Source organism: Vicugna pacos, chromosome 10, assembly GCF_048564905.1.
Source record: "Vicugna pacos chromosome 10, VicPac4, whole genome shotgun sequence".
NCBI classification, from domain to species: domain Eukaryota; kingdom Metazoa; phylum Chordata; class Mammalia; order Artiodactyla; family Camelidae; genus Vicugna; species Vicugna pacos.
In genome coordinates, this window is record NC_132996.1 from 40,058,849 (window position 1) to 40,073,940 (window position 15,092).

The window sequence follows — 15,092 nt, forward strand, 5'->3', positions numbered from 1 at the left end:
AAGAATTAAGAAGTCACCTCACACTTAATATACAAAAATAAACTCAAAATGGATTAAACTTAAACTAAAATATTTGATTTTAAATATACCATTTTCCCCATATTCATTTTTTTTGATGTATGGATATCATCTATTCTAAGCTATAAAATGCTTCATACCTATTGTATTGAAATGAGTTAACATATAAAGATCTTTAGAAATTGAGGTTCTCTACAAATCAAATACTATCATCTGAATGAGAAACAGAGTGACAAATAGCACTATTCCCATTTTATTGATGCCTGAGCCAAAATGGAGATCTCAAGAAGATTTAGTGTGCTTTGCTTATGGATTAAAGATCTCCCATCATCAGGTTTCTAACTCAAGCATTCAAATTACGTTGTAGAAAAGGAGCTATATTACAGTAAGGGTTAGAATATTTTTAAAAAACAAAACCACTGCCATTAGAATCTCAATAAGTAGAATGTATCAAAGACAAAAGCAGCTGAAGAAAATGCTCTTTTGGGGAGGTATTTACGACAGATCTCACGATGGTTACAATTTATCAGAAAATGTTAACAGAATAATAAACTTCACAAGATTCTGCATTCATTGAGATACTCAGCAAAATATTCAGATGAACTTCTATGTATCAAACACTGTTCTAGATGTTGGGTATGTGTGTGTATGTGTGGGAAGCTGGTGATGGTGGGAGTAGCCTGAGCAGGGTAAGCCTGACTGCTCCATTCAAAGCAAACAGGCAGTGGACAAATCCTAAGACAGAAGAGTAGCAGGAGATGAGGTCAGAGAAATAACACAGGGAAGAAAGCAGGGTCACATGGAACCTTCCAAGCCTCAGGAATTTGGACTGAACTCTGAGTGAAATGGGAAAATACTAGAAAGTTTTATGCAGAGAAGCAATACAGTTTATGTTTTAACAGTATCATTCTGGCTGTTGTGTTAAAAATTGATGCAGGGGTCCAAGGAAAGAAGAGAAAACTTTTAGGAGACTTTTGAAGTAAATTAGATGAGAGAGACTGGTGAATTGGACCAACACTGGATATGATCAGATTCTAGATATATTTTGAAGATAATAGGTTCTTATTTTATTTTACTTTTTGATGGAGAAGTAATTAGGTTTGTTGGTTTGTTTGTTTGTTTGTTTTTAGAGGAAGTTCTAGGGGCTGAACCCAGGACCTCATGCATTCTACTAAGCATGTGCTCTAGCACTTAAGTTATACCCTCCCCCACGAGGTAACAGGTTCTGATGAAGAATCAAGGATGATGCCAAAGTCAGAGTATTGAGTAAATATCAGTGGAGGTGGGGAAGCAGGGTAGAAAGATTGAAAGTTTAATTTTGGTCACATTGAGTTTGAAATATCTATTAAATATCCAAGAGGAGATACTGAGAAGGCAGCTAGATAAAAGAATCTGGAATTTTGGAGAGAGGCTAAGCTGGAGACATAAATTTGGGAACTATGGACATAGAAATGGTATTTAAAGCTATGAGATTGGTAGATACCACCAGGAAGTGAACATAGAGAATGCGAAGGACAGAGCCAGGGGCATTCCAACATTAAGAAAAGGAGGGACCTATAAAGGAGACTGAGTATAAGTACCAGTGAGATAGGAGGGAAAACAAGTGAGTCTGGGGTTCTGGAAAACAACAAAGGAAAGTATTTCAAGAAGGGAGTAACCAACTGTGTCAGATACTGCTGACAGGCCAAGTAAGTGGAGAATATTTAACTGGCCATTGAATTTAACACCATAAAAAGGTCAATGGTGACCTTGAGAAGCAGTTTTAGTGGAATGACATGAGGGAAATCCCAAATGGACGGGTACAAGGGTGAAAGGAAGAAGAGGAATTGAAGACAATGAGTACAGACAATTGTTTCAAGGAGTTCTGCTGCAAAGGGGAATGGAAAAACAGAATAATGGTGGCAGGGAAAGTGAAATTAACAGGAGGATTTTTAAAGGTTATTTTAGGGCATATTTTTGTGTGCTGATGAGAGAAACCAAGTAGAGAACAAAAACTGATGAGGGGGGAAACTGCTGAAATGATGTCCTTGGGTAAACTAGAGAGCGATCTAGTGGGTAAAAGCAACTATAACTGATCTACGGTAACAGGGAGAAGGCAGATATGGGAGCACAGGTGGTGGCAGACAGTCATGTAGGGGTGGGCGTCTGAAGAATTCTTGAATTGCTTTCATTTTCTCAGCTGAAGAAAATGACATTTCAAGTAGCTCTATTAACAAGCAACATAAAAAAGCAAGAACTACTGGTCCCCAATAATTTGTCTTACTTGATCCATTCCTATTTCCCAACGGTGCTTTCTTCTCCTAAAGATGCTCATCTGTTTTCACACATAGCCAGGCTAGGAAAACCTAAGTATCGTTTTCAGTTCAACACATGTAAGGTTCACCAATAAAAACATGTGACACACAGGAAATAGTAGTAAGAGTCAATCAAATTTATTTTTATGCCCTGGTATAAGGCTCATTTATATGATGATAAATCACTTTAAGTTTAAAATTATAGCACATTGATGATCAAGAATTTTGGCTCCAAAAAGAAAGGGTATTCTAACATTTCATATGTAAAAGTAAGATTGTTGGATTTAAGGGTACAAATTTGTAATGAGTGGTAAATAAATAAGCCATAGAGATCTAATGCACAGGATATAGCAATAATACTGTGTGATAATTATGTAATAAATACTGCTACAATGCAATCATATTACAATATATAAATGTATCAAAGTAACACACCATACCCCTCTCTTAAACATGTTACATGTCAAACTTACCCAATAAAAAACAAAAATGCACTTCTCACAACAGGAGACTTTTGACTTTCCTTATGTGGAAAAATATAATTTTGTAGGGTACTTACCAACAGTGGTCACAGGAGGCTGGGAAGGGTATTGGGAACTTGTTGTGACAGGATACTGACCACCAGGTGGGTAAGGACAGCCTGGATAACCACTAAAAAAAGAACAGAAAACATTAAATGTTAAGATGACCCAACACTATAGTATCTTTAAGAACCTCATTCAGGAAGCTAAGCTTGACAGTTTGTTGTTTTACCAGTTAATGACTTTACAGTTTTAGAGCTACAGGTGTCTATTCAAGCAAAGTTCTACAGAAATTCCATTAATGACACTGGATTTACTCTTAAAGTAAATGATTAAAATACTTTTGCTTGGCCCTGGTTATTTGAGGGTCATCTTCACAGCAGAACAAAGCCACTAAGAGTCTTTCTCAGGGCAGTCCAATAGTATCAAAACTGGAAGCAATGAATATTTTGAGAACTTTTTTCCATTCTGATTTCACAGCATATAGGGAAATAATACTATTTAATTTTTACCTGTGATAACCATTTACCATTGATAGCCTTTTCAAATATCTGATCTGAAAGTACTCCTTTAAATAACATTTTAAAAACTTTCCTTTCACTTTATGGAAAGTTTGTGTCATTCCTGTATTCATATCAGAGTCAGAAGGAACTTTACTTAGAAGTATTCTCCTCCAATCTCCTATCGAACACTGTTTTATAAATATCATTTACTATATCCCTGACAAATGGTCATCTTTCTCTACTGAACACTAACTTCATTTTGATATAGTAACTTCTAATTAATGGTCCTAAATTTGCATTCTGGAAGATCACTTGCATATTTGAAGACGTCTAACACTTTCCCCTCAGTCTTCTCTTCTTCAGGTGAATTCTTTTTTCTTTTCTTTAATGGCGATACTGGGATTTAATCCAGAACCTCATGCATGCTAAGTACGCATCCTACCACTGAGCTATATCCTCCTTCTCAGGTGAAATATTTTTAATTCCTTCAAACATTCTTCAAAGCCATGGTTTTCAGATCTAATCACTTTCCTCTGAATGATCTCTAGTTTGGCAATGTTTCTCTTCTAATGGAGAAGAAAAGTAAAACAGGATTATTACTAGCTACCTGTTACTCAAAACAATAAATTTTGATTAATCATATTTTAACTACAATTGTCAGATTTCTGACATTTATAATTCTGATCAGCATGCCTCCTGGAGTTCATTAACATTACTGACTAAAAAGAGCCAGCCCAGAGCCCCGGAGCAAGAGCTCTGAGTTTATACTTAGTAACCCTTTTTTCAGGGTGGTGCCTCAAAGATTCTCTCCTATTTGTACTAGTAGTTCACACTTCATAATTTGTCCCCAACAGAACAATATTATATATAACTTGTTGAAGATTCAATGTAATCATGATACTTTTATCTATTCGTATAAAAGCAAAATAAGAAAAAAAAGCATTTCTGCTCCCAGAGGACACGAGCTGAAGGCTACTGCACAGTACTTTTATTCTAGTCTCTAGTGATCCATGCTGTAATGCTGCAAGGAAGCAATGTCAATCTTATTCAAATTTCTGAATCTACCTTTCTGAAGACTGGAATAAATTTGCTTTTTTTCTGGAGTTCCTACCATTTTGCATACTTTTTCCAAGACAATCATTGATTATGTTGCTGAATTTTTCAGTAAGGTGGTATAAAACTCTTCCAGGCCTACTGATACTAACTTCAGAGAACTCCCTGTCTCTTCACTTAGTGTGCTTAATTTCTTCTTTATGGTTATTCTCTATGTTCACGGTTAATAATTTTTCTTGAGTAAAAAAGAAAACTTGTTTTTCTCTCAGTTATAAAATGTTAGTACTGTCTGCTGCTCCCTCCACCACCAAACACTTACTTTTCTTCTCCAGGTCATCCTCATAAACCAGTTCCTTCATTTATGAAGCTACCTCCAAGCTCCCACTTCCAAATCACATGTGACCTCTCCTTTAAAGCTGTTCATTGCAGCACCTACCATTTCCTGTCTTTGCTGGTTATCAGAAACTGTTTCCTAATAAGACACGCTTGCTAGTGCACATAGCAAAACTGGAAAAACCATTCCTGACATACTTCTTAGTTTCCTTGTATACATGCTGCATGTGCTAAATAAAACTTTCAAAAGATCTTAAGATTTGAAAGACCTCACAGATCATCTAGCCCAACTTCCTAGAGCAAGAATAAATCCTCTCATATTCATTGTTTTAAAATAAAGATTCCTGGAGTGACTGATTTATTAATTCTCCTTTAGGACAAAGAGAGACGAGAAAGAGGTTCTGAGGCTCTTCTGCCAAGACCTTTCATATGCAGAAAGATAATAGATGGCATTTTGAATAGTTACCTTTAACAACTCATCAGCAAATTGTGGGATTAAAAGTTGTATTTCACACTCACAAAAAACCCATCAAATCTTTGAAAAACAGCTGCCTCAAAAGGGAACTTCTTACAAATAAGCTCACAAAAGATACTTTTAAGGCTATATAAATGAGTAAGATTTACACTTTTATCAATATTTTTAAGCCTTCATTTTTATCTACAAGTTTCTTTTAAGAGGCTTTATTGTTCAGAAGTCCATTTCCTTACTGTGCTTCTAATAACCATTCCCTATATGCCCAAAGTTCCTTCTTACTAGCAATTTCCAAGGCTTATCATTTCAAGGCTTCAGACAGGATTCCATTTCTACAACTTAAATAGAAAATTGAGGGCCTCCAGAAACCTAAAACATATAGCCTACTGATATATAACAACCATAGGGATCTTTCTCTATTGTCTCTGACGTGTTCTATCTAGTCTCTGCTTACCAATCTAAGTGTGACAGGATGTTTACTACCTTATAAGCTAGTCCCTGAAAGTAAGAAAAGGCCCCAAAATAAATATGTTTGCTAAATTTAACTTATAAGATCTTGCATATGACATATGTACACATATATTTAGTTACAGCAGGTGTTCAAGAAATCTGGCTGCATTTATCTGTGAGAGTTCTATGAAGCTAAGAAGAGTTAGCAGGGTTAAAATTTACTTGTTAATTCTTGTTAATTTTGACTAGCTGACAACTTCATCTAGGTACCAAGTATATGCCAGTATTGCATTCTAAGTTAGCCCCAAGACTACCTTTGAAAAGTACTCCTAGATTATCACTGGGAAGAGTGCACATTTAACACACAGGTTAATAATTATCTCTCACTGATTTTTCTAGTGTGTGTTATTCATAGACTAATTTCACTGTTAATTTAATTTACCTCTGTTATTATCCTGTGGATAATAAAGGTTGGTAGTACATGTAGTCTATGAACGAATAAATATCACAGAGACAAGACTGACCCCATGTGAACCATTAATTCATTCCCTGTAATTTACAGAAAAGATCAGTTTTTTTAAATGGTATTAAAATATTCTTCTCTGTGGCTGAAGTCATTATAATTAGTATTCTGTTAACCTTTCAGCTATTTATACTGGTTATACAAAGTTCTTAAAGGGAAGCAGCAAAGAATATCAAGGTCTCCAAAACTAATCAGGATCATTGTCATTTCCCACCCCTTTCCTCTCTGTAAACAGAATGGAGCTGCATTTCTCTAGAATGGAAAAAACTCCTTTTGAACTATGTACATATTATAAAATTTCACCAATAAATTGAGTTTTACCCTCTATTAAACTGCAACTAAATTTACTTTAATGCCCTAGTTAGCACCCATTACTTTTATTCTAGATCTAATAGAATTTCTAATACAACTATTCAAAGATAATTTTTCATTACCTGGGATTGGGAGGGTATCCAGATGGGTATGCAGAAATTCCACTTGGCATGCCTGGTATGTAGGAAGCTAAAAATAATTTTTAACATTTAAAAATAATATGCATAGTCCCAGATATAGAGGTTATCAATAAGACATACATCACCATCAAACCACAGCAAAATTTCATATAGCTGAAGAATCCAAATCTCAGTACGAAAATAAAACAAACACTCCACCCATATTAGTTCTTTACTGCAACTAATAAACACCTTCAAATCACATAACTCTAAAAGTATTAAACATGAGTTATGACAACACACATGACAATCCCAACAAGGAGTAACTGGCAAACAGGTCAACCTGGTCAGCTCTTCAAGCTCTCAAGGAGTCTATAACCTGAGACAGGAGCCAGTTCAATCTGGAATTCAGAGGAAGGTAATTCTGCCCTCCTCTGGTCCAAGGTCAGCTTTTTAGAAAGTGACCTCTTTATTATATCTAAGAAATTTTTCGATATTTCTTTTAAGACTATGTTGACCAATTAGCACAGCTGGTTTTGTTGGCTTGATTGAGGACTTTAAACGACTTCAAATTACTGTAAGAAGTCCTATACAAAACTTATATTCAGCTAGACTGGTTAAAACAAAACAAACAAATCTTGGAAATACTAGGGGGAAAAAGATTCAAATCTAGCAAGCTTAAAGAATGCTTTATATACATTTTAAAGAGAACACTAATGACATAGAACTAGTCAGTGGTGCCAAGAGGCTAACCAAAATCAAGGAAGAAAAAGAGAAGAAGTTAACTTTGGCTTTATCTGGAAATGACTTGTGTGAGAAGGAATTTATCCTCAGTGAAATTTTTCTCACTGAATACAATGATGAAATAGCCCTTAATCCAATAAATATTTTAGTGCCTTCATGTGACAGGCACCAGGAATTTGATTTAAAAAGAAAGAATTCCTGGCCTCAAGTTGCTTATAGTCTAGTGGGGGAGATAAACAAGCAAGGAGTGTTAAGTGCTATGACAGAGGAAGTAGAGTGCTATATATGGGATTATACAGGAAGTAGCTAATCTAAATGTAGGAGGTGGAGCATAAACAAAAGTGATCTAGTAGATGAATGGTATAAAGGCTTGAAGGCAAAAGAGGTGCAACCTTCAAGAAATGAACTTTTAGAGCACATAATCCAAATGGGTGGCAGAAGTATGCTGGGCTCTGACCAAGGGTCTTTATCGGAACTGCTGAGCTTACATCTCCAAGTATCAGTGTTCACTGTCTTCCTATTAGGATGAATTTATAGATGTCATAAGTAAATTTTTTTCTTAAGTATAATGAAGCTAAGATGATTTTCAATGCTATTTCAGAAAGGGAGAAAAACTCCCCAAATGTCACGATTGCAAGGTTCCATAAAACATTTTTTCTTCCCCAGGAGCAAAGCACAAAGTTGATCTTTATGAACATCAAAAGATGAGGTCACTAATTACGTGTCAGCAACAGGTATAGTCAATTACTAGTTTCCTTCCCCATAATACTCTCACACACATAAAAACCACCAATTCATAGTTATAAGCAATTTCCTCATAATTATAAGCAATTTTCCTTTTCTAAGGTTCCAAAAAGCTACTAATTCAACCAAAGTCTTCAAATTTTGATTCTGGGAAACAAAAGTTATTTGAACCCAAGACTGGTAAGGAAGCAGATAATGAGGCAAAGTAATTTCAAAGCCAGAATAAAGTGGAATACAGGTATGCATAATATACAGGGTTATTATAATAATTAAATAAGAACTAATATGAAGTGTTAAGCTGTATCATAGTTCCCATTCAATAAATGTTGACTGTTACTGTTAGTCATCAAAAAATGAGGTTTGGCCATAACATTTTTTTTAGTATGACTTATAGCTAGCTCAAAAGTCATCCTAAAACTAGGAGATCAAAAATGTTTATTATAATAATAATAAGAGGAAGAGGAATATAATTTCTCAACTAGGAGATAGTACTTGTTTAAGTATGGATCCAAATTTCTGGGCTATTCCTTGGTGTATGTGTGCAAAATGGAATTCAGACCTTCATTTCTTTGCAGTCATACCTGATCATAATAAATACTGTTTAAATGCATAAAAGTATTAAAACTGTAATGAATAGATAATAAATTAGTCTCTTTTAGTAATTTACTTATATTAGATCTAGATTGTTTAATGTGATTTATAGTGAGTGAGTGAAAAACTGAACTGTAATAGTGATCTCTTTAGTGTGGTCTCTTTCCAGAATGCTTCACTTCCAACGTCAATATAAAACTCAAAGAAACTTAGGAAAATTGTTGCTTAGGAGACTGTCTAAATTTCTGAAAGGTTACCTTTATCTTAAGTGGTAACTGGCTATGTTATTTGAGCAAATAAAAATAAATGATGAACTAGGAAATATTTGGCATTTCAAACTTAGATGAGCAAGATTATCTAATCTTGGATATTAAAGCCAAGATATTTTATTAAGATGACAACAAATTTCTGGTCCAAGAGAATCCCTAAATCTTTATTAAAATAGCTACTAAATGCTATAATCATGCTTATTCTGGGAAAGGAGGGAAAGAAAGGAAATGGATTCAGAAAATTCTTCCTGTTAAATTCCCATTCAACTTGTGAGTCAAGATGCTTCTCAAGACAGAACAAATTAAAAAGGAAGAGGATAATTTTCATCAGGAGAAAAATGAAAGCTCACATAATCTAATTTATAAGATACATAAGTTTGGTTAATTAACAATCTTAAAATTTATTTAAAAATCACAACTCAAAACACAAATCAATACAGGTTTAGTAAAGTCAAAACAAGTTAAGTACAACCAACTCTCAATTATCTAGGGTGATTTTAAAGTATCAGTAAGAATTATTTTTTAAAAAACCAGAAATAACAGAAATAATGTATACCAATCAGGGGAGAACTGATATTGACTCCATGGCCCCAACCTCTCTACTCAAAGTAAAATCATGAATTGGCTGTACTAAGGAGAAGAAAACTGAGAGCTAGATGTCCATTGTGTATACCCAGAATAGCTGAACGTGAATGATTTAGTTGATTTTATAATTGATTCTTATCTACAACACTGATTCTGGAGTTGCAAAGAAAAGGAGAGGGCAGATTGTCTTTCATGTTAATACCTACTTCCAAACTGATCAAATAAAGCTATTCCATGGCATGCATAATAAAAACAAAAATTCTAGCTCTCTTCCAGCATTCTTTCTCCGTTTTGGAATCCAGCACACCCATAGTTAGACTTCTACCCACAAACGAAAGCCCAAATGCCAGTCTTTGTTGGGAATCTGTACATGCAGATGTGGGGCCTCAGAATACCTCCAACAAATCCACTAACTTGTAAAGCTAAAATGCAAAGTGGAGTTATTAACAAAAATATTTTTACATGGTTTTCTTTTATTTCTATGAGTTTAAAAATCAAATCTCAATTCTACTTACTATTTGGTGGCCCTGTTGCCTGGTATGGTGGATAGGATGCTGAAATAGTAGGACGAGAGAAGACTGGAGGTTCATCTCCAAACACCACAATCATGACCTGAATAAGCCCCAACAAGTCTGACTGTGGCTAAAAACAGAAAACAAATTTAAGTCAGCTACAGATTTACTTTTTGGCAAAAATGAAAAATCTGGCTACTTCCTATCTGTTTTCAACTCAGCTTGATCATTTTCAAACATGAAAATTCTGTTTAATTAATTTAATAAAGGTGATTTTGACTTTTTATGTGTAGCAAGGTTTTTGCTTCATGTATATAAAAACAGCACTAGCCCAAGCAGTATGCTGAAAAATTCAGATATTACTGTTGTTCATTTGACACCATACAGCTAACCAAAACTTGTTATATTCCCAATGGATAAATTAAGTATCTGGCACAAACTCGGGGATGGATGTAAGCAGTAGTCACGAATATTATTTAAGGCCTTTAAAATAACAATGTTACCTTGGAAACACATGTTCCCAGATTAATTTTTATTAAAGACAGTATTATGAACTCTGAAATTACAGATAGACTCCATTTTAGAAATCACTAGATTGTTGTTCACGATACTAAATGTTAAAGGATCCTTCCTTCAATACCACAGTTAGCAAGAAAGTGCCTGTATCCCATAAAGGTTGCTAAACTTTATCTCAAATATCTACTGATCACTAATTTAAGCCAAACTATGCTAGGCAAAGTTGTTCAAACTGGCTTATCTGATGGTTCCATTTTCAACCTTACTATATTTTGTGTATATCTCATCTCATATACTTCATTCATGAGTTCATTAGGTTCTGAAGGATTACTCAATCATCTTGATCAGCTAATCTTCATGACTTCCCCTTCTCCCAATAGAAGAATTCCCTAGCAGTTTTCAACTTTCCAAAGCACCAATTCTGTTCAATTCTGTCCCAGTGCATGAACAATGATAATAGATAACATTTCAGAAAGCTTCTTATGAAAGCTTGCTGATTTCCACTATCCCAATACCTTCTAATGTTTGTCTCTGAACTTATTTGCTAGGACTGGGAGTAAGCATGTACAGTATCTGTGTAGCACCAAGGAGTGTGGGCTGGAGATTGTGGCTGGTGTAGGGGGGAGGGTCACTATTGAGACCACGTTTTAATCTCTTGTTAACTGTTCAGTCCAACAAAACTCCCAACTAAATCACAAACTTATGCATTTTAAAAACTGAGATATAATTCACATATCGTAAAATTTAGCTTCTAAAGGTATTATAGTTCAGTGGGTTTTTTTCCATTACCACTATCTAATTCCAGAACATTTTTATCATCCCCAAAAGAAACCTGTACCCATTAGTAATCACTTCTAATTTCCCATTCCCCCCCAGGCCTGGTAACCATTAATCTATTTTATCAATGGATTTGCCTATTCTGGACATTTCATATAAATGGAATCATATAATATGTGTCTGGTTTTTTTCACTTAGCATAGTATTTTCAAGGTCCGTTCACGTGGTAGTATAAATCGGTACTTCATTTATGCAGTCTTAGAACCATAGTTTTGTCAGGACAAGTTTTATTTAATTTAACATTCTACTTCTTTCATACTAAAGTCTTTGAAGGAAGAAAAATTAATCTATTCTTAAAATCTATTTCCAGGCCTATTATAAAGCAACAGGTCATGAATATTTCAGAATGACAAATAACTAATTCAGAATGATACAGGACATGAAAAAAGTAGCAAGAATACTGCAGTTTATTTTAGCTCAAATGCCGTATCTTTATAAAATTGCTTTCCTATTGAAAACTGCAAACTTGCTTTCTTTTCTATACCTTTTTGTTTACATTTCCAGCAAGCAATAAAAAGGTCAGATTTTACATTCTAAGCAGAATGCGACACATGTTCAGGATCAGTGTAAGATAGGATAAGCAGCAGCAGCCCTAACATATGTTCTGTGTCATGCTAGACACTGCAATAGCCTCCTGTGTGGCTTCTAGTCTTCCTTATCATGACCGAGAATTTTCTATAAAAGTTCACACTCCCCCTTCCATAATACAGAGGTGGTGCTGAGAATCAGTTACTTAGGATGGAAAGACATTTTCCAGTCCTCCTTGCAACTAGTTTTTACCAATGGACCATAAGCAGCAGAGATTTAACTTCTAACCCAAGGTAGGTAAGGAGGAGAGCACTCCTTCACCAGCCTCTCTTTGTTTGTCTTCCTTGATGCAGAGGACTCTGAAGTCCTGGGAGATGGTGGCACCATAAATTGGAAAAAGCCTGGGTCCCTGAAGCACCAAGTGGAGGCAAGCTGCCTGCCAACGAGGAACACTCCAGTGAACAATTATCAAGGCAAGAAATTTCCAGTGTTAAGTCTCTAGCATTTTGGGGTTTGTTTTAGGACAGCTAGTGATTTTTAGTCAGAGAGCTACTAACTGATGTATTTCTCTAGTACACTTCAGACATTATACCTAATAATCATTGATTTATAATACCCACTCTTGTTCAAAAATCTAAAATGACTCCTGATTGCCTTTAAGGGACAAAGTCCTTAGCTAACAACTAGGATCTTCCATGATATAGCCTCGAACACTAAATTTAGCTGACATTATGTCTTTTTTGTTAGATTTGTCGAATATTTCACACATACAGAAATGTATAAAACATATCTAACTTTAAAGCGTAACAATATAGAAAATACTTGTGCAGCCATCATCCAGGTTAAGAAACAAGACTGCCAGGAAGTCTTAGAAGTCCCTGACTGCATGCCCCTCTGTCTACTCTTCAGGTAACCACTTCTCTGACTTAGGGGATAATCATTCTTTTCTTTACTTTAAACATACTACCTTAGAAATGATTTTCTAAACAGTAAGTAAATTTGCCTGTTTCTGAATCTCATATGAATTAAACTGTACATTCTATTGAGACATGTTTCAGCAATGCTTGTAAGATACATTCCTGTTAAAGAGGACAGTTATAAATTCATTTATAATTTATTTAATTTATATTAATATAATTTTTATATTTAATTGCTGTATGGTGTTCCACTGAAAGAATATACAACTTCTTTATTCATTCTCCTGTTGTTAATAGTCATCTGGGTTATATCCAGTCTTTGATTATTTATGCTGCCATGAACATTACTGCAATGTTTCCTAGTATATATGTGCACAGGTAACTCTTGTGCGGTGGTTCTCAACTAGGGGAGCTATTTTTGCCTCCCAGTGAATATGTAGAAATGTCGAGACATTTTTGGTTGTCACAACTGTCTGTGTGTGTTACACTACTGGCATCTTGTGGATAAAGGCTAGGGATCCTACATCCTATAATGAACAGGATAGCTCTCCCATTAAATAAACAATAAAGAATTATCTGACCCATAATGCCAGTAGCACTGAGGTTGAGAAACCTTGTTGTTGTGTATATACCACGGAGTGGAAATGCACTTAACAACTTTACTGGGTAATGCCAAACTAATTTCCAAAGTAGTTGTGTTAGTTTTACTCCCATCAGCAGTGCCTAAGAGTTCCCTTGCTTCACATCCTCTCTAACCCTTGGTGTTGTCAAATGGCAAATGTGATACGTATATAATGGTATCTCATTATGGTCTTAATTTACATCGCCTTCATTACTAGCATGGTTAAACATCTTTCCATATGTTTACTGGCCATTAGGACTTCTCTTTTGTGAAGTACTTGTTTAAGAGTGTCATCTAGTTTTCTATTGAGTTTCTTTCTTTTAATGATTCCCTGAAGTTATTTTTATGTTCTGGATATTATACTGTTGGAGATGAGTATTACAAGTATATTCTTGCAATTTGTGGTTAGTCTCCTCACACTTTTTAATGTGTCTCTGATGAACAGTTCTTAATTTGCATAAACTCAAGGTAAAATTTAGTTGTCTTTTCCTTTATAGTAAAAGCTTTGCGTCTTGTTTTAAAAAACCTCACCTACTGCAAGAACCTGAAGGCAGTCTCCTACATTGTTTTCAAAGTCTGATCTTTTTGCCTTTCACAATCTATCTGAAAGTGATTTCTGTGTACTATACAAATAGGAATCTAACTGTTCTAATTCCATTACTGAAAAGTTAATGTTATCTGCAATGATCTGCTATGATACCACGGTTACAAATCAAGTGCCAATATACAGACATACCTCGTTTTATCGTGCTCACTTTACTGTGCTTCACAGATACTGCGATTTTTACGAATTGAAATTTTGTGGCAACTCTGCATTGTCAGATGATGGTTAGCATTTTTTAACAATAAAGTATTTTTTAATTAAGGTGTGAACATTTTTTTAGACATAATGCTGCTGCACACTTAATAGACTACATAGCATAGTGTAAACATAAACTTTTATATGCGTTGGGAAACTGTACAATTTGCATCAATCACTTTATTGCAGTATTTGCTTCATTGCGGTGGTCTGAAATTGAGCCTCCAAGGCGTGCCTGTATAGTGGATCTTTTTCTGAGTTCTTTATTATGTTCCATCTATCCATTTTAATATTCCTGTGACAACTCCATACTATCTTAATTACTAGTTTTTAAAAAATATATTTTGATATCTGCAGGGCAAGTCCCTTCCACTGTATTTTTCTTGGCTATTCTTAATCTTCTGCATTTACATATAAATTTTAGATTTAGCTTATCAAGTTCACAAAATTAACAAATACACAAAGAAACAAAAATTTCTGTTAGGACACAGATCAATTTGTAGAGAACCAACATGTTTATAATACTGCGTCTTCTAACCCATGAATAAGGTCCTCTTTCCTTTCACTTAAGTTTTCTCTAATATCTTTCAATAAAATTTAAAATTTTCTCCAAAATGGACTTGTACATCTTCTGTAAGGTTTATTCCTAAGTCAACAGCTTTAAAAATATAAAGTACTCATTTACCAGTTCATTAATTCTCTATTCTGCTGAGTCCAATCTGCTATTAAACCCATCTATTGAGTTCTTAATTTCTATTACTGTATTTTTCAGTTCTAAGATTTCTACTTAGTTTGTTTTTAATATAATTCTCTATCTTGAACATATTAAC

The 15,092-nt window shown here is 34.7% G+C and overlaps 2 protein-coding genes across 3 annotated transcripts in view; one reads left to right on the forward strand and one right to left on the reverse strand.

Annotated features, from left to right (window-relative positions):
* The window catches only part of LOC102530736 (L-lactate dehydrogenase C chain), an 80,509-nt gene that overhangs the window by 58,869 nt on the left and 6,548 nt on the right, over positions 1-15,092 (forward strand). The window contains exons 8-10 of one of the 2 annotated variants that reach the window (XR_012076613.1): positions 8,009-8,076; positions 8,189-8,324; positions 12,278-12,397. The gene's annotated coding sequence lies outside the window, so the exon portion shown is untranslated. The remainder of the gene's footprint in view (positions 1-8,008; positions 8,077-8,188; positions 8,325-12,277; positions 12,398-15,092) is intronic. The other variant, XR_012076614.1, reaches the window with a different exon arrangement.
* TSG101 (tumor susceptibility 101) overlaps positions 1-15,092 on the reverse strand; it is a 37,437-nt gene that overhangs the window by 9,229 nt on the left and 13,116 nt on the right. Inside the window, exons 5-7 of the mRNA XM_072969648.1 lie at positions 10,047-10,173; positions 6,602-6,668; positions 2,872-2,963 (exon numbers count right to left, since the gene is read on the reverse strand). Of these exons, the coding sequence (XP_072825749.1) occupies positions 2,872-2,963; positions 6,602-6,668; positions 10,047-10,173 (286 nt within the window). The remainder of the gene's footprint in view (positions 1-2,871; positions 2,964-6,601; positions 6,669-10,046; positions 10,174-15,092) is intronic.